The following is a 25332-nucleotide window of genomic DNA, read 5'->3' on the forward strand; positions in this document are numbered from 1 at the left end:
CACTATCACTTTCCATCTCACTTGAGACAATTGTATTGTTCTTTCATATAGCAATATATTTTTGGGTTGATCGTTTGAGTACACTTTGGTATCTAAGTTCATTGTTGTGACTGTGTCAAGCTCTGAACCCTGAACACTGACTGTAGAGTATGGTCACTGTCCACCTGTGTCAGTTCTGAGTATGACCGAGCTCTTTCCAGTGGCAATACTGCTCAGACCCGATCACACTGACTGTAGAGTATGGTGTCACTGTCCACCTGTGTCGGTTCTGAGTATGACCGAGCTCTTTCCAGTGGCAATACTGCTCAGACCCGATTACACTTACGTGTCACACCACCATTAGGACATCTCCTATAATATGGATGATGGACGGGCAGGCAAATTCAAATACACATAGAGCGGATGATTGGGAGTCTACTCGTACTGGGCAGAGCAGAGCATGACAGAGCTTTTCAAATGGACATTTTGGAAGCACTTACAAGGAGGGTCTCATACAATCTATGGCTAGTTGCTCACGGGGTACTGGTTATGGGCACCTGGTTAACACAAATGCAGGAGAGTTCATGCCATCATTGCCCCAGACAATGTTTGGAGACCCTGAAGCATTGCCTTTGGTCTTGAAAGGGGTCTTAAACAGTGTGGAGAGGGACCTGCAGGCTTCTGTGATTGGCGGAGTCAAGCCTAGGGTGCATTATCTGGGATGCTTTCTGCTGACACTCAGTTGGACAGGACTGTGATCTACTCTGCAAGGCAGTGACACACTACCTGCATCATTGAGGCCAGACCATGCACTGTGGCAGGATTAGATGCCCTTCCCAGTCAGCAGGTGCTACAGCCCTCAGCATCAAGGTCAGAGGTCTGGGAACCTGTTAGAGACCTCACAAGATAGCAAATCTGAAAGGGCCTGTTGTGAGCTAGTCGTCAGTGAAGGGAGCCCTACAGTCTAAACCACTATGCCAGGGCTTTGATTCCTACATCATTCACTTGTTGCAGGGGTGATGGGAGCAGCTCCAGGGAGGGTGATTCTTGCCACCAATAGGAGCAGTGGCAGAGGTTTCTCCCAACCTGGAGTCACCAGGGCCTGTTTTTCATGCTACAAGATGGCCACGCCCAATCGTAAAATACCCCCCTCCTTGGCTTCCATCCCCATCCCCACCAGAAGCCCTAACAAACAGTGCATATATTAGATGCATATACTTTTGCTCCAGCTACACTAGTGAACCATGAACTTCTTGGATTTTAAGTGATATAACCAGACACATCTTATTTTTTCCCCCCTTCCTGCCAGCTCCCACTCCCAAAAAGAAAAAAGGGAAAAGATTGGGAGCCAATTGAAAAATTGAAGTCCTGCATAGCACAAGAAATTCGCCAATTTTCAAGGTTATTTAGAATTGGGGCCTTTAAAAATGATGGTTTCCAACAAATCATTGAGGAACATCTATGAAAGCAACCAACAAAAGCACCAAACTTCTACCCTGTGGAAAAAATCACAGTATCTCTAAAACCATTTTTCACCTTTGAACAAGAAGGGCTGGTAGCTTTGGTCCAAATGAATGATTTGCACTAAACAAATTTTACCAATCTATTGTTCAGGATTGGATCCCATTATCCTAGACATAAAACCCTCTAGTTTGTTCAGAAATTCCTCCCTGCACACCACAGGAAATAACTTAGTACAACATTTGCAGTAAAGAAATTCTAGAGACCTGCAAATTGTTATCAGACAGCAATTTGGCACCTGTCAGGTTTGAACAGGAGATATCTATATACAAACCACTGAAAAAACCAAGCTTTTATCAGTAAATAATAAAAGGATCCCTTTAAGGACCTATGGAACAGAAAATTAGAAGGAAAAAATGACATGTGTAGTCGTTTAAGGCTAAAATGCCTGGGGCATTGGTGATGCAAGATATTGTAGCCCCAGACATTTTCAGACCATGTTGTAAGGCCATACTTTTGAGAAGGGAGACGGAAATTGAAATTTCAAAATGAACAAACAATTCATAAGAAAGTGTCAAATTTTGGGATAAAGGAGGGTGGCAAAAATCCTTACCACTGAATAGAAGATACCCACCAACTCAAAGAGACTTGGGAAAAGAGGTAACTTGTCAATGGCCTGTACATATTCGAAAGCATCTCCAATAAGCAGCAAGATCAAAATAGTAAAATATAATTTACTAGGAAATCATGGATCTTCTTTAAGAACAAGTAACACCAGGGTCCTGAGAATAATATAATATCCTAAGATGTAGGCACCAGTTTAAATTTCCTGATTCAAGGAGTTCTGGCATTAACATAAAGGCTGTTAAGGATTGATTGATTGCTTTGGCTAGCCTGTGTGCATGAATGTGCACATGAGTGTGTGTGTGATGCATGGAGATGGAGCAATTGCAAGGGGCCTCATGGGCACCTGCTACCTGTATACCTAGTGTGTATGCATGCATGTATATGGGTGAATGTGTGATGCTTCATCTGCACCTGCTACCCATATGCCTAGTGTATATGCATGCATGCATCTGGGTGTATGTGATGGCATGGTGATGGAGCAATGATAAGGGGCCTCATCTGTTCCTGCCACCCATATGCCTAATGTGACTCTATTTTCATGTGCGATCGACCCTCTTAGAATCCATGGCACTCCAGCTTTGTCACCATGTCCTACAGACTCACTACTGTTTCATGAAGCTGTGCAAAATCATCCCCCAGCTTCCTCTGTGGATGTAAGAAACCTCTGCACGTGTTCTTGCAGATCTCTTGATCATATTGGATGTGCAAGCATATGCTTTTCTTTTGGACTTGCAAAAATATCTATAAAAAATAAAAATATGTGGATATGATGCAAAATAGGATGCAAAGGGGGACCCCTCAAAGGGGGCCAGCAGCCTTAAGTTTAAGCCATAGCAACCATCAGTAGGCACACTATTAGCCCAAAGAGACAACACAAAGTGATAACTCCATATGCTCACCAGTTGTTCCAAGTCCATGTTTGCTAAGTACCCGGACAATGCTAACCTCACCAAGATTTAAAAATAATACTAATGTGTGCTGTGTCTGAACAGGAAAGACACACATTAAGATGTCTGATTGTGACGTAAATTATCCAACAGTATACATCATGATGCTTTAAAAACAAGAATTACTTGATTAGATATTTAAAAAATTTGCAGATGTGTTGCAAATTACATACACTAAGAACGCCTATAGATGCCCAAAGTGAAAGGAAAGCTGAGAAACCCAAAATTCCAAGAGCTATCTTGTCTTCTGTTGCATCCCACTGCACCCCAAATGCAAACAAACCACATTAAAATTGCACATGATCAATACTTCTATTTATTGTTGAAGATTCAATTATTCCAAAAGAGACCATAATTGCAGGTATATGAGACCATCCTCATCTTAAAATATTTATGCAGGAAAAAGGACAAATGACCATTAGTATGCAAACACACGTGCACAAATCTGTGCATTATTTGTTGTACCAAATGAACAAAAAGTTTCACATACCTTCTCTTGAAGACTCTTCAAGGTTTCTTTCAAAATCTCATTCATATCAGGGTCGTTTGTTGCTTTCACAACAATCCTAACAATTGGACGTGACCCTGTTGCAAATGACTATATTTAGAATATGTGAATGTGGGAAAACCATGCATAAATCACATGGATATACCCAAGATATCCACCATCAAGTATAAAAATGTCACATATCACTATCTATGATTGTTAGATTGACACTATGGAGTCTGGACAAAGAAAACCAATTCAAAGTTCACTGCAACATATCATCGAACAACCCAAACGTGAAAGCAATGGATGTATCACCATCAAACCATGTGTACACTAACAGAAGTGTAGACTCAAATTTTGAAGAAACATAAAAAGCTCTAAAGGCTCTCACAGCAAGCATACTTGCCACAAAATTCAAACACGCTCTTGATAAAAAGAGTCCTGCAAGCCTCAAAAGTCTTGTATTAAGTTGGTGGCCCATCCAAAGGGTTTGATTTTTAACTCTAAACACATTTCCAAGAATATAAATTTCTTTCAAAGACACACCTTAGTGAAGATTGCCACCAAGATAGATTATGAACTACAAGATTCCTTATCAAGGAGTACAATCATAACAAGCAAGGAGGTGCCAAGTACAAGGCAATAAAATAGCCAATGAGGCAGGCTGTAATATCAAATCATGTGTGGGGCTCCTAGGTGGAAAGGCTCCCTAGTATGAACAAAGCCTCTCGCCTTCTGCTTATGCAATCAAAGTCTCCTTAGAATCTCTCGTCTATCTCAATAAGTGAATAATCTCAATCCAAATACAAGAATGTCTCCAAGGTAGAGGGTGATGTTGCACTATTGCATTGTTGGACCTCGCTGTCTAGATGAACCATCATCCATACAAGGGCTACCAATGATCTCCCATGTGTGACAATGGTCTATGGTCCTACTTATCTAAGAAAATTCAAGAGTGGGGATGATGCTTGAAAATCTCCCCTAAAAGTCCTCATGTCCACAAGCAAGTCCTTTGTGTGTGACCCATGCTATCCCTCTCCAGCTCATTATCATCTCATCATGAGTACCATGGAATATTAGTCTAGGGACTCTCCTCCAAACTTGTTGAGCCCAAGGCAATTCCAAATACAATGTCTATGTTTCCTCTACCAGCCCACATCTCAAACAAGCAACTGATGTTGGAAATGGAGGAAGAAAGAGAGAGTGTGTAAACACAAGATAATGAGCAAGAGTGATCAGCAGTTCCACACTCAAAAGATGCAAGTGCTAGAATGATAGAATGAAAGTATAGTAGGTCTAAGTAGGTTAGACCTATCCCTAACTCAACTAGAGTTTATTTAACTCTAGAATTGACTCTAGAATTGGTAACACAACCTATTAATGCATTTCTATTCACACTACAAACAAACTAACTAAAACATTGGGCACTACCCATAGAATTGTCAAATTCTAACACCCACTGCAGTGCCAATGTGATAGAAGTACAAAAAGATAGGTCACCAAAGTGTAGCAAGTTGAAGAACTTTCGAAAAGCCTTAAACTTCACACGAATCTCTCCTGTATAGCATCTCTCTCTGACATAATGGTAATGTATCTCAATGTGTTTTGTGCGAGCCTGAAACACAAGATTCCATGCCACTACAATAGCACTCTGATTGTTAGAAAGAATGAGTGCAAAACCCTCCAGAGAGATCTGTAGATTGCATTTTACAACCTTGTCATCAAGCTTCCCACAAAGCTCTTCCAAAACATGTGCATAGGCTATGCAGCCAAACATCAAAAAGTAGTCAACTTTGGGTTTCTTACCATGCCAAGCTTGGAATGGTGTGATCCTCTTCAATGCATTAGTGGGTGCACAATTAAACACATGGTTTGCACATTGAAGGCTTTGTAGCCAAAATTTATGAGGCAACTCCTTGCTTTTCAACATACACCAAGTGATCTCCATAAGACTGCAAATCTTCCTTTCAGCAACACCATTTTGCTAAGGGATCGCCCAAACAGTGGCTTGATGTGTCATGCCATGATCGAGTAAATATGTCTCAATAGCATGAGACATGTATCCCCCCTCCCTATGCGAAGTATTTGCACTTTTAAGGCAGTTTCAACCTCAAGCTTTGCCACAAGATGTTTAAAATGCATGAATACATCAGATTTGGCCTTCAACCCATACACCCTTGTATACCGAGAGTAGTCATCAGTAAATGTAACAAAGTAAAGATGACCCCCAAGTGCACGTGTCCTCATGGAACCACAAACATCATAGTGAATAAGCTGCATTTTTTGGATAGCATGCACTGCACCATCCTTTTTAAAGGTGAACCTGTGCATTTTTCCCAAAATACATTCCTTGCATGCATGAGAAGGTGTAGTCTCCAGTAGAGGCAATGCATCTATCATATGACACCTCTGAAGGGTCATCAAACTCCCAACACTCATATGTCTATAGGGGGCATGCCATAGCTCCGCATTCTGCATAGCGGGTGAAAAACTAGTGACCCACTCATCAAGAAAATCGATCAACACTACAAATGATCAACCCTTGGAGGAGCATATCATGCTCCATCCTTATTTGGACCAGATTTTAAGTGAGGAAGAACTTCATGTGGCCAATCGCATAGACTCAAGGGATTTCCTCACTGATGTCCTCACCTACATTGCACATGTGGACATTAGAGCATGAGATATGGATCACTATGCACCAATGGAATACAACCCTCACTTCTATGAATGGTTACTTCAACAAGAGTCCAACACCAGCACAACATCCCCACACCCTTGTACATAAGTCCATTAAATCTAGGGAATTGTCAAATTATTTTGCATTAGCTTGCTTAATCCTTTTTGCAATTCCCTTCCCTTTTGTATCACCCTTGAAGGGCCAATAGATACTTTCATAATGGTTAGTTCTCGAGGGGCAAAAGAAACCATTTCATTAGCAGCATGCACAAAAGATGGCTTGTCTTTCCACTGCACATAGGTACATAAAGAGTCGTGTGAAGTGCTAGGCATAGTAGCTGCCATGTCAACATCAGTCTTTTTGCCTCTTTTAGAGAGAACATCAACCCAAGCATAATCAGATTGGTCCAAAGGTTGCATGAGATATTTCCGCTTATCCATGTTTTTTAGCATAGGGGTCTCATGATCCTAATGGCCTTTCAACCATGAGATCTTCATTAGCAATCGGCAAAATTCCAACATTTGGAGTTGCGTTTTCTCTGGACCCTTGGCCACAAAATTCCCCAACTTCCCACAAGAGAAATAATGGCCTGCAAAAGTGTCCCATTTCTAGCGAAAATGCAATGAAGACAGTCCAGGACAATTCAGATGCAAGCAATTAGGGATTTTACAAGACCTGTCCTACAACACACACACTTTTGCAATAGTAGCTCTCAAACTTGGAGGGAACTAAGACAATGCCAGCAATTGCCATAGCATATTTAAGTAGGAGCTAATACACAGCAAGACAACCTTCCACTTCCACCCACACCAGGCATTCGTGTTGAACCAACCATTGGAAATCTACCATCAATATACATGGCACAACACGCACCAAACATCTTTCAAAGAACAAAGGCAACCTTGCCAACAGATCATCACGATACATTCCTCTCTCTCTCTCTCTCTTTATTTTTTTCGTAAAGGGTAATTATATTGAATACGAAAATACAATGTATCAAGATTACAAAGTGCAAGTTGTTGAGCTAAAAAATGCTTTACAACTGATTAGCATCTTTAAACATCCCCAAAACACACTTAATTAATGAAAAACACAAACTTGATGCACAATTCGAGAGAGTTTCAATGGTCCCAAAACCCTAATTTTTTGGGGCACCCTTCAACACCTATCAATAGACAGGCTGCCCACCATTCAGCCTCAACCTTTTGTGTAGGTTTCTCACTCTACCGTGCAGATTTCAACCATCAACTACCTACAATCTGCTGTCCAGCCATCTTCAATTGCAGCCCATCACTACCAAACCCTAGGCGGCCTGTTTTTAGCTATCACCCTGCTATTTGGAGGTCTCCATATGCTGTGTCATCATAGCATCTAATCAGCCTGCGTTTTCAGCATTTGGTGCCAAGTGACAGGCTGTTGCCGTCTCTCCCACCAAGCGACTGCTGAAGCACCTATGTTTTTGTTGTCCAACGAGCCGTCTACATCAACACACTTCTCATGTTGTTGCCTGACAGTTCTTTGCCTCGAGTGACTAGTTTTCAACCTTCTCTGGTGCACTCGAGATCCGTCTGCAATGGACGCCACTCTCCCACACTCCATTGTTCTGCCTTTGGGCATTCTGTACACTATTATATTCATTTACAGCATTAATTCACTTCAAAGTTTCTTCTCTTTGTGTTTATCTCCGTGTTTGAGTTTTGAGTTTTGCATTTCTGTTTTGTGTTTTGTGTTCAGGGTTTGATTTTTACTTGTAATTGTTTGAATCTTTGTGTTTCGGTCTTGGTCGTACATGTTGTGTTTCCTCGGTGCAAATCCTAGCATATCTTCACATGGTATCAGAGTTTGTGCTCTTCTAAAGAGTATCCTGCGGTGATTGTGGAGGCTAGTTTTGTACAGGACTCACACGTGACTCGATTCAGACTAATAATGTCTCACACACCTTTTTCTTCGGATCCTGTAAGGCCCTACCAGGGTTCTCCATCATTGGAGGCTCTAAGAATGCATTATGGTCTAGAGAAGGAGGTAGACACACCTTCACCTTTACCATCTTCTTCTTCTTGGTTTGATCATCTTACAAATGAAGAGTTTGAGGAGTACTTGCACATTGTATACAATCAAGTTTACACCCCTCCAACAAGTGCTACTACTCCATGTGGATCAATTGATGAGACTCGCCATCTCCCTAAGCTTGGAGAGACCACGACATTCAATGCGTTTGGTGATCCATCACCTTCATCTTAGCCAGGCCTTATGTCAAGTTCATAGAATCCTTTTGAGTCATATGAGCCAAAACCCTCTCCTGTTTCTTCTTTTGTTGTGCAAGATCCGAATGATTTTCAATATGTTAACTTTAATAAAGAAGGCTCTCCAAGCAAATATCCTTCATTTGGTGGTATATCTCTTTCATTTGAGCAAGTAAACCACACTTCTCAACTCCCTCCCATCCCACCACTATCTTCTCCACATTCTGATCTCCTAACATCTTCATTTCAAAACCTGGGATTACACTTCACTTCTGCTCAAAGCACACGAGGGGTTGAATCTTCCATCTTGGCTTCTAGCACTTTCTCTTTCTCTATCCCACCATCTACCTACCCTCCATTCACTACACCTCCTAGTGCCTGGTTAGGGAGAATGCCACCCTTTAACACTCTACCTTTCACCTACCCCCACTTTACCACATCCTTACACTCTAGGATGGTTGTGATGGACACCTCCCTCACTACCCTCGAACACTCAAAACACTCTCGTACCACCTTTCAAATGCAAGGATATCCATCCTATGCTTATGGACTGTCGTCACACATCTCTTGGGTCACTCCTACGTAGGGATTTCCATCATTTGCTCCCTGTGTCCCTATCCCTCCACCTTGTGCTCCTCATGCGATTACCATACCCATACCCAATCCGCTTGTTCCCACATTTGGAACCACTATGCACACTTCTTGTATACATGGTGAGCACTCTGGGATTCCTTCCCAAGTGTACTCTACTCTCCCACCCTATCCACCCTTCCCCCATTCTCTATCTCCTAGCACTACCACTCCTATCGCAACAACAAAGAATGCCTTCATGAATAAGACTCATTTTAACGGGTCAAATTTTACCACTTGGTTGAACTAGATGCAACAAGTGCTTGAATCTTAGGGTCTTTTGGACCTCGTCATTGGTCCTCGATTAGCTCACCCTGATCACATCCAACATGGAGATTCCGCAATGCCATGGCCAATGTTGAGTTAATGTAGGAATTGATTCCTGAATTCCACTCTCAGTTACAACATTTTGCCCTCATATCTAAGCATTGAAGTCATCTCGTTGACACTATGCGGCACAAGATCACACTCAATGTATCAATCTCGAATTTGAGCTTCATGAGTTTTCCATTAAGAAAGGGGATGATCTAAAAGTCAAGTTGGCCGAATATCACCAATTACTCACAAAGTTTGCCACTATTGGCTTCCCAAAGTCAAATGACCATCAAGTCACGTTCTTTTTGAACAAGTTGCCTAACAAATACTTTCGTTTTCAAATTGCCGACCTTCTACGAGTTTGTGTGTCAATTATTGCATTACCTGAGCTGCATGATCAAGTCCACAAGAAGTCCTTCACACACATCTATTCAAAGAGGAGAGGGTTGGTTGTCTCTTCTTCGAGAGGGAAAAACAAGAGTGGCAAGAACTCGCAAGATGCGAAGTCAAGCAAAACAAGGGTGACACCCCTTCCATAGATGAAACCAAAGAAACATGACCCCTTTGGCAACAAATTGCTAAGAAAAATTAGTTTTGCACACACTGCCAGAGGTCAAGCTATGTGAACGAGGAGTATCGTACCAAGGCCAATGGTCTTCCACCCATAAAACCAAAGTAGACTATTGCAAGACTTCCTCCATTCTAGTTGGCCCGTCCAGTGGAGCTACACCTCTTGTTGCCACACCCTCTGCTCCATCTATCCCAGTGGCTACTAGACGTGGCATGCAGACAGCCTCAGCAACCTCTATCTTTCACTTCTCCTAAAGGATTAGCTAATTAGTCCACTAGTGGCTCATCTATTGCACTATACGCATCCATTCCTAGGGTATCCACTCCACCTTCTAGGACCCCTTTTCCACCTCGTCATATTCAACGGTGGCCCCACACATAGACCTTCCCTTTTCAAACTTCGGCTGAATACTTACATACTCATTGCATTGCACTTAGCTTTGCTTTTCTTTATTTTTAGTTTTATTTTTTAAAGCATCTCACTATTTACCTCTGTGCTTGTAGATTTTGATCTCTTTTACATGATTTCGTATTTTGGTGTAGGACTAACATGCAGATTTACACTAGTCCTTCCTAAGCTGGAGACATGAGCTGTGGGCTATTCCTTTCATGGTTCCAGCTACTTGGGAGTTTTGCTATTCTACTAGTATGGAGGCTTCCCCTCCTACGATGGATCGTGCAACATCTCTCTTGATGCTCTCATGATAGTGTCTTCTATCTTTGCTCTTCCAGTAGGGATGCTTCATCATCTTCATCCACATGATTCTCGGCATCACACAAAAACCGATATTCTCAAGGTCCTCTTCCTTCTTGGCATCGATATCCAAGGTGAGAGAGGGTTCCTATCCTTCTTGGATTCTACATGTTTCAACACTTGTCTTTGACATCAACCTTCCCCCCTATAGTACCTTCCCTTATGCATTGCATGATTTCATTATCTTTATACTAGGGCACTTATGCAAGTGAACAATTTTCCCACAAGGAACACTGTCCAAGTGGCACCTGCTACATGAGCATTCCTAAGCATATAGCATACTATGCATACCATTGTGCAGAGCACTAGTAGACAGATCCTAAGCTGTTTCCGCTTAAAAATTACACCATATCCTTCTTCACATGATATTCATCACCTTTCCTGTAAATGCCCCGAACAACATGGTATGCTTAACAATTATGATATTCGCTTGTTTTTGAGATTTAATATAAAAGAGAATGAACACTTAAAGCTGAAAATGAAAATTACTCACAAAATTACAGCCATGAAAATGTAAAAGTAATGGAGACAAGATTGAGGGTTGAAGATGGGCAACCCTCCCCCCCCCCCCCCCGAAGGAATGTATTTCTGCTCAACCCAAGTCCCTTAGGGAAGAGCTCAGTTACAATCAACCTGAGAATGAGGAGAAGTAATTCTCTCTCACAAGATCATGCAAAGATGTACAAACACACATGCATTATCTATTATGCAATGATAAGAACTAATTTCTTTACAGTATGAGAGAAGAAAGAGGGGAAATCAACCTTTCTCCATCGTTGATCAGCAGTACTTGGATAGGGTTTGCTTCTTGTTGCTAAAATGGAAGAAAGAGCTCGAGAAGGAGGTGTTGTAATGAATTTACAGGCTTGCTGTCCTGTAAAACAACAGTGATAGAAGAGGGAATATGGAGGAATTTGATAATGGAGAAGTGGGGGATGATGATGGGGATGGATGGGGCCAGTTTCTGGCTATCTGTGGGTGCTGTACATGAGTTTACAGCAAAGAAAAATGATGATGAATGAAGAAAAACGAACTCTTATTTATAGGAGAGAGAAGAGCTAGTACAAAAGGGGAAAGTGGAGTAGCACAAGACAAGTGTCCAGCCACATGTCATGAGATGTGACAAATGGTGGGACTCTTGGAAACTTGTGTGACAAGTGTCATGACACTTGTCTCTTCTCTATGGCCTTCCTTTTTGGGCTGAATACTGTCAAGAATAGAAACAACCAAATTTAGTAAGCACAGTCAAAGTACAAAATTTACTATTTTTAAAATGACATCCCTATTTTTTTAGAACTAGCATTTTTAGGCTAATTCGAGGCTCCTAAAATTTAGGGACCCCCAATATGGGTGTCATATGAAAGCTTTTTCCGTGTACATCGCAAAAACGGTATCAGAATCTTCATGTGACTTTCCTATGCAAAGAAATGTGCATTTCAAGCTTTCAGCCCACACATGCATATTGTACAAGCATTTCATGATCATGCCATCTTGTTGATTGTAACCGTCTGTTCTGGCGGATCTAGCCCACACTTCAAGGCATCAATCCTTCCTGTGTGCGAGTCTAACCCTGATATGCGTGAGTTCTGGTCACAGGCGCCCAATCGGGCCATATAGGTGGAAGTGTGAACTATCTTTTCTCTAACCCACCGCGTAGGTCCACCATAACCTGTGACCACTCATCAATGGCCAGCTCCAATGCACTTTTCTTTATATCTAATTAGTGCAAAGGAAACAAATTTAATAAATCATTATATAGACAAATTAATGAAAAAGGATACAAATTCTGTTTCTATAGAGTTGTGACATTTCCCTCATCACATTGAAATCCTCGAGTGGATGGGTAAGCTTGTACTATTTTGTGATGTGTTAGGTGTATCATTCCTACTCCCTTGTTTTGGGTCACAATAAACTTAATCGGCCACCACTCATAAAATTAACTTTCCAACCCAAAAAAAAAAAAAAAAAAACATAAGTTCAATGTGGTTCCATCCCCCTTTGTAGAGCTTGATAGGCCATTGGGCAGCTAACCAACACCCTTTGTCCAATGTGTTGTCCTCTTTGGGGTGACTACTTGGGACTCCTTTGATAAGATAACCATCGCCTATGTAGTCTTGGTAGACCACTGGGCAACCACTGTGCAGCCTTTGTCCGATGCCCTAGCTGCTTTGGGGTGGGACACCTTGGGGTAAACATTGCAGGTCCTTCCTTTTCGGCTCAATTTTGTGCCTGAGAGGGGTGTTGAGTTGAAACATGCTTTATAACTAATCAGCATCTTTAAATAGCCCCAAAACACACTTACTTAATGAAAAACATAAAATTGGTGGGCAGTTCGAGAGAGTTTCGATGGGCCCCCAAAAGCCTAATTTTTTGGGGCACCCTTCAACATCTATAAATAGACAAGTTGCCTTGTTGAGCTAAGAAATGCATTCCATACTGATTAACCACTTAAGCTGCCCCAAAACAAGCTTAATTTAATGAAAGTCCTAAAACGAGGAGCGGTTCAAAAGACTTCAGTGAAACCCTAATTTGGAAGGGTCCATTCTCATCTATAAATAGACAGGTTGTCCCCCATTCAGTCCTATCTCTTTCATATAGGTTTCTCACCCTTGTGTGCAGATCTTAGCCATTAGTCTCCCACAACGTGGCGGTCCACAGCCTTTGCGACTACTACCATCACCTCATTCTACTGTGGCATTTTATTGTAACATTCTACTACTGTGTTTTACTGCGGCATTCTACTATGTTTTACTACTGCATTTTACTACTGTTAGTGATCAAAGCCAGGCAGTCCAGTCGGACTGCCACAGTCCGACCTAGTACAGTACAATCGGCTCGGCTGCATTTAATGCAGCCGACCTGCAGTTATTTTGCGCCCTGATTCTGGCTATTTATAGCCGTGATTTCCAGCAGTCTCCCACACTCTTCTGCTCGCAGATTACAGGCTGGAGGCTCGCGTAGATTCCGTCTCTGTTCGCAGGTTTCAGACAAGAGATCGTGCAGACTGCAGCGGACTTTGAGGTGAACAGCAGGTTGCATCGTCGAGGTGGAGACACGCAGTCCAGCGCACAGCGCCCGTGTACATATCTGCATATCTTTGTATACAGCAGATCTTCATCTTCCATTGTCTCTTTCTCTCTCTTCTCTCTACGTTCTCTCTCTCAGTCCTACGCTTCCGCACCGCTGCACTCTAACATGGTATCAGAGCAGTGTAAAAGGGCTGACTGAGTGAAGAACCAACCTGAAGAGGAGTTTCCATCGCGACACAAGGCTGTGTTTCCAGCGTTCGAGGGCGAGCAGGAGGGCTGCGTCTCGGAACAAGGCTGAAGCGAGCGTGGGCGCGCGGGGAAGAAGTCCAGGTGGTGGATTTGCTGCTATTTACTGCTGTTTGACGAGGAGGAAGTTTGAGTTTTCAGCTTTCAAGAGCAGGTTTTGCTTTTTCATTGCCTCCGGCGGGTGAAGAAGTTTCGGGACACGGAAGAGCCCTAGCAGGCTGCGTTTTCACAGTCAGAGGGGGCTGATTTTGTGTTTGTAAAGGCATTACAAGTGAAGATGTCTACAGAGATTGACTTGGAGTTCCAGACGATCATGGACCGGAAGGTGCCTGTCTTACCGACTCTTCCCGCAGATCAGAAGCTTGATAGCGACAATTATCGCATTTGGCGCGTGATGATGTTGGCCATCCTTGAGTCCTACGATTTGGCGAAGCTTGTACAGGAGAAGATCGACCGGCCCTCGGTGAGAGATGAGGCCAAACTCTCTTCTGATGCTCGTGCGGAGTTGGCCAAGGCACAGTCTTGCTGGGACAAACTGAATGCCCAGATTCGTTCCTTTCTTTTTCTGTCTTGTACTACAGCCGTGATAGCTCACATCGAGGACTTGATGGTGGCTCGGGAGATATGGCTGGAGCTTGATCAAATGTATAACCGGATGACCCTTATGAAGCGGGTTTCTTTGGAGGTACAGATGCGGACCTTGTCCGTGAACAAGTCTTCTTCGTTACGGGAGCACATCAACAAGCTTAGACAGCTTCAGATGCAGGTTCAGAATGCGGGGAAGTCGATTTCCTCCGAAGACATGCCGATCACACTCTTGTCCCAGTTGCCGCCACGATTCGGTGCTTTCTACTCCGCCCTTATTGCTTCGGGGCGAGAGTCCACTCTTTGGTGGGAAGAGTTGATTCCTATGGTCTTGGACCAAGAGGAACAACTGAAGGGACAGAATGCTTCCAAGTCGGAGGCACTGACAGGTCAAGCCTCTCAGAAGAAGGGGAATGACCAAAAGAAGAAGAAGGAGGATAACAAGTCAAAGAAGGACAAAGAATCCACATGCCATATTTGTGGAAAGACCGGCCATTGGAAGAAGGATTGCCCTGACAAAGATAAGAAGGATACCAACAAGAAGGACACAAAGGATTCTGGAGCGGTGGCTGCACCTTCATCAGCTGCGTTTCTTCATCTAGCTGTCATTGAGGACTCTACACTGAATGCTTCTGATGCTACGATGACAGCTCCCCAGGCTCGAGAGTGGATCGTTGATAGTGGTACCTCCCGACACATGACTCCTTCATCAGATGGTGTTGCCCAGTTGCGACCTTCGCATGGGCAGATTCTCATTGGAGATAGCTCTTCGGTGTCTATTGCAGGACGGGGTGAGATGCAGCTTATTCCAGATGGACGTGGTGGTACCCATACCTCAGAGGTCTTGCATGTACCAAGTTTAGGGTATCATCTACTGTCTGTTCATAAGATTTGTTCCCTTGGACTTTTGGTGGAGTTTGACAGTGATTCGGTGCGAGTCCTTGATCGTGGGTCAAGGAAGGTTCTTTTATCTGGATATGAGGAGAACGGCATCTACAAATTGAAGTCTTTCACCGCCCTCTCTACTCTTCTTCTTACCTCTCAGACATAGTCAGAGCTATGGCATGCTCAGTTTGGTCACCTTAACTATGATTATCTTCGGAAGGCGTCACGTGGACAGCTTGTTCGAGGGTTGCCGGACATAGTGGTGAGCCAGCAGCCATGCGTCTCCTGCATTCATGGGAAACAGCATAGGGATGCGATTCCCAACGAAGCTTCGCGGCGGTCTACTTCACCGATGGAGCTTGTATCTACATATCTTTGTGGCCCTATGAGGAAGGAGTCCTTGAGAGGGAGCTCGTACTTCATGTTGATCGTAGATGACTACAGCAGGATGACATGGGCCTATTTCTTGGCGTTGAAGTCAGAAGCCAGGCAGTCCAGTCGGACTGCCACGTGGCAGTCCGGCCTGGTACAGTACAGTCAGCTGCATTTAATGTGGCCGACCTGCAGTTATTTTGCACCCTAATTCTGGCTATTTATAGCCGTGATTTCCAGCAGTCTCCCACACTCTTCTGCTCGCAGATTACAGGCTGGAGGCTCGCGCAGATTCCGTCTCTATTCGCAGATTTCAGACAGGAGATCGTGCAGACTGCAGTGGGCTTCGAGGTGAACAGCAGGTTGCATCGTCGAGGTGGAGACACGCAGTCCAGCGCACTGCGCCCGTGTACATATCTGCATATCTTTGTATACAGCACACTTTATACAACAGATCTTCATCTTCCACTGTCTCTTTCTCTCTCTTCTCTCTGCGTTCTCTCTCTCTCAGTCCTACGCTTTCGCACCGCTGCACTCTACAAGAAGGACAACAACAAGAAGGGCACGAAGGATTCTAGAGCGGTGGTTGCACCCTCATCAGCTGCATTTCTTCATCTAGCTGTCATTGAGCAGCAGGTTGCATCGTCGAGGTGGAGACACGCAGTCCAGCGCACTGCGCCCGTGTACATATCTGCATATCTTTGTATACAGCACACTTTATACAACAGATCTTCATCTTCCACTGTCTCTTTCTCTCTCTTCTCTCTGCGTTCTCTCTCTCTCAATCCTACGCTTTCGCACCGCTGCACTCTACAAGAAGGACAACAACAAGAAGGGCACGAAGGATTCTGGAGCGGTGGTTGCACCCTCATCAGCTGCATTTCTTCATCTAGCTGTCATTGAGGACTCTACACCGAATGCTTCTGATGCTGCAATGACAGCTCCCCAGGCTCGAGAGTGGATCGTTGACAGTGATGCCTCCCGGCACATGACTCCTTCATCAGATGGTGTTGCCCAGTTGCGACCTTCGCGTGGGCAGATTCTCATTGGAGATAGCTCTTCGGTGTCTATTGCAGGACGGGGTGAGATGCAGCTTATTCTAGATGAACGTGGTGGTACCCATACCTCAGAGGTCTTGCATGTACCAGGTTTAGGGTATCATCTACTGTCTGTTCATAAGATTTGTTCCCTTGGACTTTTGGTGGAGTTTGACAGTGATTCGGTGCGAGTCCTTGATCGTGGGTCAAGGAAGGTTCTCTCATCTGGATATGAGGAGAACGGCATCTACAAATTGAAGTCTTCCACCGCCCTCTCTACTCTTCTTCTTACCTCTCAGACACAATCAGAGCTATGGCATGCTCGGTTTGGTCACCTTAACTATGATTATCTTCGGAAGGCGTCACGTGGACAGCTTGTTCGAGGGTTGCCGGACATAGTGGTGAGCCAGCAGCCATGCGTCTCCTGCATTCGTAGGAAACAGCATAGGGATGCAATTCCCAACAAAGCTTCGCGGCGGTCTACTTCACCGATGGAGCTTGTATCTACAGATCTTTGTGGCCTTATGAGGAACGAGTCCTTAAGAGGGAGCTCGGACTTCATGTTGATCGTAGATGACTATAGCAGGATGACATGGGCCTATTTCTTGGCGTTGAAGTCAGAAGCTTTCTCCCACTTCAAGGACTGGCTTCTCTTTGAGGAGAACCGATCGGGCCGGAGATTGAAGACCTTGCAATCCGACAAGGATGGTGAATTTGTTTCTAATGAGTTTGCTTGTTTTTGTGCAGATAAAGGTATTCACCAGGAGTTTGCTAATACCAACACTCCTCAAGAAAATGGCATTCTTGAACGGAAGAACCGAAGTGTGATCGAGATGGCACGCACCATGATGGAGCACCGACAGACACCTCAGTTTCTATGGGCTGAGGCTGTGGCTACTGCAATCCACATCCTTAACCAATCCCCCACTTCGGCCGTTGATGGGATGACACCTTTTGAGGCTTACTTTGGGACTAAGCCCGATGTTTCTTATTTTAGGGTCTTTGGGTGTGATGCCTATGTTCACATTCCCAAGGCTTATCGTGATAAATTTGAAGCAGCTTCCCGAAGACAGGTGTTTGTTGGTTACAGCTCTCAGTCCCAAGGCTATCATTTGTATGATCCTGTCAAGCGGGATGTGTACACCAGTCGAGATGTGCGGTTCGTGGAGGTTCCGGCCATAGCAGCAGGTGAGGAGCATCCCGTTCTTGGAGATCCAGGGGAGAGTTGGGCTCCCGCGACAGTTCCTTTGGAGCACGCGCCTTTTGATTCTGATTCTGTTTCTGATACAGAGTCTACTGTTCCACCGGTCACCGCCGAGGAGTTACCACCGGTGGATATCCCAGAGTCTTCAGCTGATGGAAAGAGACAAGGAGAGGTCCAGCCTCCTCCTCGTTGGGCCCGTGACACACTCCGTGATTCAGGGATCAAGGGGGCCCCTAAGGAGTGGGGACCGCAGGATGGTCCACGGCGGTCATGAAGGCACCAAGCACATTCTATGGAGCTTGTTTGCTCTAACTATTGTTTGATGACCCGTGTTATGCAGGATCGAGAGCCCACCTCCGTGAAGGAGGCTTTACAGTCCGTACCATGAAAGAAAGCTATGGAAGCCGAGTTGGAGGCTATTGAGAGGAATGGCACTTGGTCACTTGTGCCTCGCCCCCCGAATAAGAAGGTGATTGGCGTCAAATGGGTCTTCAAGACCAAGTACCTTAGGGATGGTTCTTTGGACAAGCACAAGGCTAGCCTTGTTGCTAAAGGTTTTGCACAGCGCCCAGGGATTGATTGTCATGACACTTTTGCCCCCACTGCTCGTATGGTGACTATTCGAACTGTTCTTGCTTTGGCTGGCCATAGGAGATGGCCTATCTACCAGTTGGATGTGAAGTCGGCCTTCCTCAATGGTGATTTGAAGGAGGAGATCTATGTAGAGCAACCTCCTGGCTTTGGATCTTCAGATGGGAAAGTCTACAGGTTGAGGAAGGCCTTGTATGGCCTCAAGCAGGCTCCGCGTGCATGGAACGAGAAGATTGATTCGTTTCTTCAGTCACAGTTGGGATATCGGTGTTCCAAGGCCGATCCGCAACTTTATGTACACACTTCCGAGGCTGGTTGTGTGCTTTTTGTGTTGTATGTTGATGATTTGATTGTCACAGGTGATCGTGCACAGAAGGTCAAAGAGACGAAGGCAGCTTTACATCGGACGTTCGAGATGACGGACTTGGGTCTACTCCATTTCTTCTTCAGCCATGAGATTTATCAATCTCAGAGGGGGATCTTCATCTCTCAGCAGAGATATGTACAGGAGCTCTTGGTTTCTTTTGCGATGGAGGATTGTCGGACCCTTTCTACTCCTATGGATCCGAACTGGAAGGCCACTTCCCATTCAGCTTCTCCCATGGCGGATGCTTCCTGCTATCGTCAATTAATTGGATCATTGATTTGGCTCCTCAACACTCCTGTTGATCTTTGTTTTGTTGTTGGTCTCTTGGCGGGATTCATGAGTGAACCTCAGACGGTGCATTTGCAGGCTGCCCAAAGGATACTTCAGTATTTAAGGGGAACATCTGATTTAGAGATTCACTATCCAGCAGAGGCACAGGTGGTTCAGATCTTGTACTTGCAGGTTGGAGCGACTCGGATTGGGCCGGTGATGTGGACCACAGGCGGTCTACAACAGGTTACTGTTTTACCTTGGGTGCAGGTGTTATCTCCTGGAGTAGCAAGAAGCAGCCCACAGTAGCCCTTTCGTCTACTGAGGCGGAGTATCGGGCTGCGCCTTCCACCACATGTGAGGCTGTGTGGCTTCAGAGATTGTTGGAGGAGCTTGGCTGCCCCCAAACTCGTCCTACTTTGCTGCAATGCGACAATGAGAGTTGCATTGCCTTGGCACGGAATCCTGTTTTCCATGCCCGGACGAAGCACATAGAGATCCAGTACCATTTTATCAGAGAGAAGCTTCTGGATGAGACCATCACTCTGGAGTACTGCAAGACGGAGGACAATCTTGCAGATTTGTTTACAAAGGCGCTTCCCCAGGCTCTACTTCGGAGCCATTCTAGATCCCTCAAGCTTCTGCCCCACCCAAGCTCTGAGAGGGGGTGTTAGCGATCAAAGCCAGGCAGTCCAGTCGGACTGTATAGTCAGACTGCCACGTGGCAGTCCGACCTAGTACAGTACTGTCGGCTGCATTTAATGCAGCCGACCTGCAGTTATTTTGCACCCTGATTCCGGCTATTTATAGCCGTGATTTCCAGCAGTCTCCCACACTCTTCTACTCGCAGATTACAGGCTGGAGGCTCGCGTAGATTCCGTCTCTGTTCGCAGATTTCAGACACGAGATCGTGCAAACTGCAGCGGACTTCGAGGTGAACAGCAGGTTGCATCGTCGAGGTGGAGACACGCAGTCCAGCGCACTGCGCCCGTGTACATATCTGCATATCTTTGTATACAGCACACTTTATATAGCAAATCTTCATCTTCCACTGTCTCTTTCTCTCTCTTCTCTCTACGTTCTCTCTCTCTCAGTCCTACGCTTCTGCACCGCTGCACTCTGACAACTGCGGCATTTTACTGTGACCTTCTACTGCTACATTTTACTACCATGTTTTATTGTGATGTTCTACTGCGGCATTCTACTACTACGTTTTGTTGCTTCATCCACATCATCAGGCATCATCCTCTACAGCCACCTCAGTCTCCTCACACTCTAGTGATTAGTGTTTGATGTTTCTCTCACTCTGTCACTCCGATTGGTGGTCACACAACTTGGGATCCGTCCCCGGTAGACGTCACTCTCCAACACACTGCTCTCCCCTTGGGCACACTGTATACTCTTACATTCATTTACAGCATTCATTCACTTCAGAGTTGTATTCTTTCTATCCCTTCTTTTGTTTGTATTTGTGTTTGAGTTTTGCATTTAGGGTTTGAGTTTTGCTTTCTATGTCTATGTTTGTCTCGTTGTGCTTTTGTCATGGTTGTACACTATATGTGTTTCCTCAGTGCAAACCCGAGGAGTGCCTCCACACTCTTTTTCACATGGTATCAGAATTTGTGCTCTTATAATGAGTATCCTATGAATATTGTGCAGAGCTAGTCTTTGCACGAGGCACACAATACGACTCGTAACCGAAACATAATGTCGCAGACACCTTCTCGTGACCCCATGATGTCTTATCAAGCTTCTCCATCACTAGAGGCCCTGAGGAGGCATTATGGACTCCACGAGAAAGATGATACTCCATATTCACCCTCACCATCACCCTCTATGTTTACACCCATGCCAGATATTCCAAATTGCATTAATCTCACAGAGAAGGAGTTTGAGGAGTACCTACACAGCAAGTATGGACCAAAAGACATCCCTTCTTCCAGTTTTGCTACTTCTTTCGGGGGCCGTTTGGTGAGGCTGGCCACCTTTTTTATCATGGAAACAATACAACATGTTGGGACGAGTGGCAATCCATCTTCATCATCTTTGCCAAGCCCTTTGTCAAATCTTTACTCTCTTTTGTAGACTTTGTTTTTAGCGCAAGGCTAACATACAGGTTTATCTAGTCCTACCTAGGCTAGAGATATGAGATGCATATCGTTCCCTTTATGGCTTCATCTTCCTAGGAGTTATGCTCTTCTATCAACATGGAGGCTTCCCCTCCCGAGGTGAATCATACGGCATCTCTCTTGATGCTATAATGGCAGTGACTTCTACCTCGCTCTTCTAGTCGGGATGCTTCTTCTCATCATGGTTCTTGGCACCACATGAGAACAGACATTTGGCTCTTTCTCCTTCGGCGTCGCCATTCCAAGTTGAGAGGGGGTTCCTACCCTTCTTGGTATTCTACAGGTTTCGGCACTTGTCTTCGACATCGGCCTTCCTCTCCACCCCCCCTCCCCCTCCCCAGTTGTACTTTCACCCTTTGCATTGCATGATTTCATCATCTTTGTGCTAGGGTACTTGGGCAAGTGAACAATTTTCCCACAAGGGATAGTATCCAAGTGGGCATCTACTGCATGAGCATTTCACAGCATGTAGCATACTCATTGTGCAGAGCACCACTAGATGGATCCTAAGTTGTTTCCACCGGTGGTTTGTACACCACACCACCATTACTTCTTCACCATTCCCTCATCATCGACATCCTGGAGTGGATGGGTAGCTTGTCTGTTTTGTGATGGGTTGAACCTAACCATCCCTTCTCATTCTCCCATCTTCTACTCAGTCAACCACAAACCATCTCTCACTTTTTTTAAAAAAATCATTGTAATTTCATCCACCTTTGTAGGGTTTGGTAGGCCACTGGGCAGCCAACAAGCATCCTTTGTCCGATGCCCTATCCTCTCTAGGATGACTACTTGGACTCCTTTGGTAAGATAACCATCGCTTCTATAGTCTTGGTAGGCCACTAGGCAGCCGTTGTGTACCCTTTGTCCCATGCTCTGGCTGCTTTGGGGTGGGACGCCTTGGGCAAATCGGGTTGGCCTTCTCCTCATCCTGTTTTGGGCCTGAGAGGGGGTATTGAGCTAAGAAATGCATTCCATGCTGATTAGCCACTTGAACAACCCTAAAACAAGCTTAATTTAATGAAGGCATTTTATTGCGGCATTCTACTGCTACATTTTGCTACTTCGTCCATACTATCAAGCATCATCCTCTACAATTGCCTCAGTCTCCTCACACTCTGGTGATCAGCGTTTGGTGTTTCTCTCACTCTGTCACTTCAGCTGGTGGTCACAGCACTTGGGATCTGTCTTCAGTGGACGTCACTCTCCAACACACTGCTCTCCCCTTGGGTACACCGTATACTCTTACATTCATTTACAACATTCATTCACTTTAAAGTTGTGTTCTTTCTATCCCTTCTTCTGTTTGTGTTTGAGTTTTTGTGTGTGAGTTTTGCTTTCTATGTTTGTGTTTGTCTCGTTGTGCTTCCGTTGTGGTCGTACACTTTGTGTTTCCTCAATGCAAACCCTAGCAGTGCCTCCACACTCTTCTTCACATGTCCACCATTCAGCCTCATCCTTTTGTGCAAGTTTCTCACTCTACCGAGCAAATTTCAGCCATCAACCACCTACCATCTACTGTCCAACCATCACCGACTGCAACCCATCCATCCAGCCCTAGGTGGCCTATTTTCAACCATCACCCTACTATTTGGAGTTCTCCATCTACTATGACATCATAGCACCTGATCAACCTATGCTTTCAACATTTGGTGCCAGGCAACACACTACTGCCATCTCTCTGTTAGCGATTATCAGTTCCTGGCGGCGCAGGCTGCCACGTGGCAGTCTGGACCGACTGTACCAGTCGGCTGCATTTAATGCAGCCGACCTGATCACATTATTTTTGGCTATTTATAGCCGACATTCTGCACATTCTTCCACAGTTCTGTTTTGCAGATTTCAGGCTGGAGATTTGTGCAGACTGCAACGTACTTCGAGGTGAACAGCAGGTTGCATCGTCGAGGTGGAGACACGCAGTCCCGCGCACTGCGCCTGTGTACATATCTGCATATCTTTGTATACAGCACACTTTATACAGCAGATCTTCATCTTCCACTGTCTCTTTCTCTCTCTCTCTTCTCTTTGCATTCACTCTCTCTCTCAGTCTTGGTCCGACGCTTCCGCATCGCTGCACTCTGACATGGTATCAGAGCAGTGAAGAAGGGCTGACTGAGTGAAGAACCTGCCTGAAGAGGAGATTCCATCGCAACATAAGGCTGCGTTTCCAGCGTTCGAGGGCGAGCGGGAGGGTTGCGCATCAGAACAAGGCTGAAGCGAGCGTGGGCGCACGGGAAAGGAGTCCAGTTGGTGGATTTGCTACTGTTTGCTGTTGTTTGAAGAGGAGGAAGGCTGTGTTTTCAGCTTTCAAGTGCAAGTTTTACTTTTTCATCGCCTCCGGCGGGTGAAGAAGGTTTGGGACGCGAAAGAAAGAGCCCTAGCAGGCTGCGTTTTCACAGTCAGAGGGGGCTGCTTTTGCGTTTGTGAAGGCATTACAGGTGAAGATGTCTACAGAGATTGACTTGGAGTTCCAGACGATCATGGATCGGACGGTGCCTGTCTTACTGGCTCTTCCCTTAGATCAAAAGCTCGATGGCAACAATTACCGCATCTGGCGCGTGATGATGTTGGCCATCCTTGAGTCTTACGATTTGGCAGAGCTTGTACAGGAGGAGATTGACTGGCCCTCGGTGAGAGATGAGTCCAAACTCTCTTCCGATGCTCGTGCGGAGTTGGCCAAGGCCCAGTCTCACTGGGACAAACTGAATGCCCGGATTCATTCTTTTCTTTTTCTATCTTGTACTACAGCCGTGATAGCCCACATCCAGCACTTGACGGTGGCTTGGGAGATATGGCTGGAGCTTGACCAGATGTATAACCGGATAACCCTTATGAAGCGGGTTTCTTTGGAGGTGCAGATGCGGACTTTGTCCGTGAACAAGTCTTCTTCGTTGCGGGAGCACATCAACAAGCTTAGACAGCTTTAGATGCAGGTTCAGAATGCGGGGAAGCCGATTTCCTCCGAAGACATGGCGATCACACTCTTGTCCCAGTTGCCGCCACGATTCGGTGCTTTTTACTCCGCCCTTATTGCTTCGGGGCGTGAGTCTACTCTTCGGTGGGAAGAGTTGGTTCCTATGGTCTTGGACCAAGAGGAACAACTGAAGGGACAGCATGCAAGGACAAGGAAAAAGAATCCACATGCCATATTTGTGGTAAGACCCGCCATTGGAAGAAGGATTGCCCCAACAAAGACAAGCAGGACATCAACAACAAGGACTCAAAGGATTCTGGAGCGGTGGCTGCACCCTCATCAGCTGCGTTTCTTCATCTAGCAGTCATTGAGGACTCTACACCGAAGGCTTCTGATGCTGCGATGACAGCTCCCCAGGCTCGAGAGTGGATCGTTGACAGTGGTGCCTCCCGGCACATGACTCCTTTATCAGTTGGTGTTGCCCAGTTGCGACCTTCGCGTGGGCAGATTCTCATCGGAGATAGCTCTTCGGTGTCTATTGCAGGACGGGGTGAGATGCAGCTTATTCCAGATAGACGTGGTGGTACTCATACCTCAGAGGTCTTGCATGTGCCAGGTTTAGGGTATCATCTACTTTCGGTTCATAAGATTTGTTCACTTGGACTTTTCGTGGAGTTTGACAGTGATTCGGTGCAAGTCCTTGATCGTGGGTCAAGGAAGGTTCTCTCATCCGGATATGAGGAGAACGGCATCTACAAATTGACGTCTTCTACCGCTCTCCCTACTCTTTTTCTTACCTCTCAGACACAATCAGAGCTCTGGCATGCTCGGTTTGGTCACCTCAACTATGATTATCTTCGGAGGGCGTCACGTGGACAGCTTGTTCGAGGGTTAGTGGTAAGCCAGCAGCCATGCGTCTCCTGCATTCGTGGGAAGCAGCATAGGGATGCGATTCCCAACAAAGCTTCGCAGCGGTCTACTTCACCGATGGAGCTTGTATCTACGGA

At 45.3% G+C, this 25332-nt stretch overlaps 1 protein-coding gene across 2 annotated transcripts in view; it reads right to left on the minus strand.

Annotated features, from left to right (window-relative positions):
• Window positions 1-1439: 1439 nt before the first annotated feature.
• The window catches only part of LOC148032554 (protein CURVATURE THYLAKOID 1C, chloroplastic-like), a 32281-nt gene continuing 8388 nt past the window's right edge, over window positions 1440-25332 (minus strand). Inside the window, exons 2-6 of one of the 2 annotated variants that reach the window (XM_087684124.1) lie at window positions 3505-3599; window positions 3188-3274; window positions 2054-2116; window positions 1739-1776; window positions 1440-1649 (exon numbers count right to left, since the gene is read on the minus strand). In XM_087684124.1, coding sequence (XP_087540250.1) covers window positions 1583-1649; window positions 1739-1776; window positions 2054-2116; window positions 3188-3274; window positions 3505-3599 — 350 coding nt within the window. In that variant the 3' untranslated portion in view covers window positions 1440-1582. The remainder of the gene's footprint in view (window positions 1650-1738; window positions 1777-2053; window positions 2117-3187; window positions 3275-3504; window positions 3600-25332) is intronic. The other variant, XM_087684125.1, reaches the window with a different exon arrangement.

The sequence above is a fragment of the Lygodium microphyllum genome, chromosome 8 (assembly GCF_053477565.2).
Source record: "Lygodium microphyllum isolate KBCC chromosome 8, Lygodium_microphyllum_v1.1.10, whole genome shotgun sequence".
In the NCBI taxonomy this organism is placed as follows: Eukaryota; Viridiplantae; Streptophyta; class Polypodiopsida; order Schizaeales; family Lygodiaceae; genus Lygodium; species Lygodium microphyllum.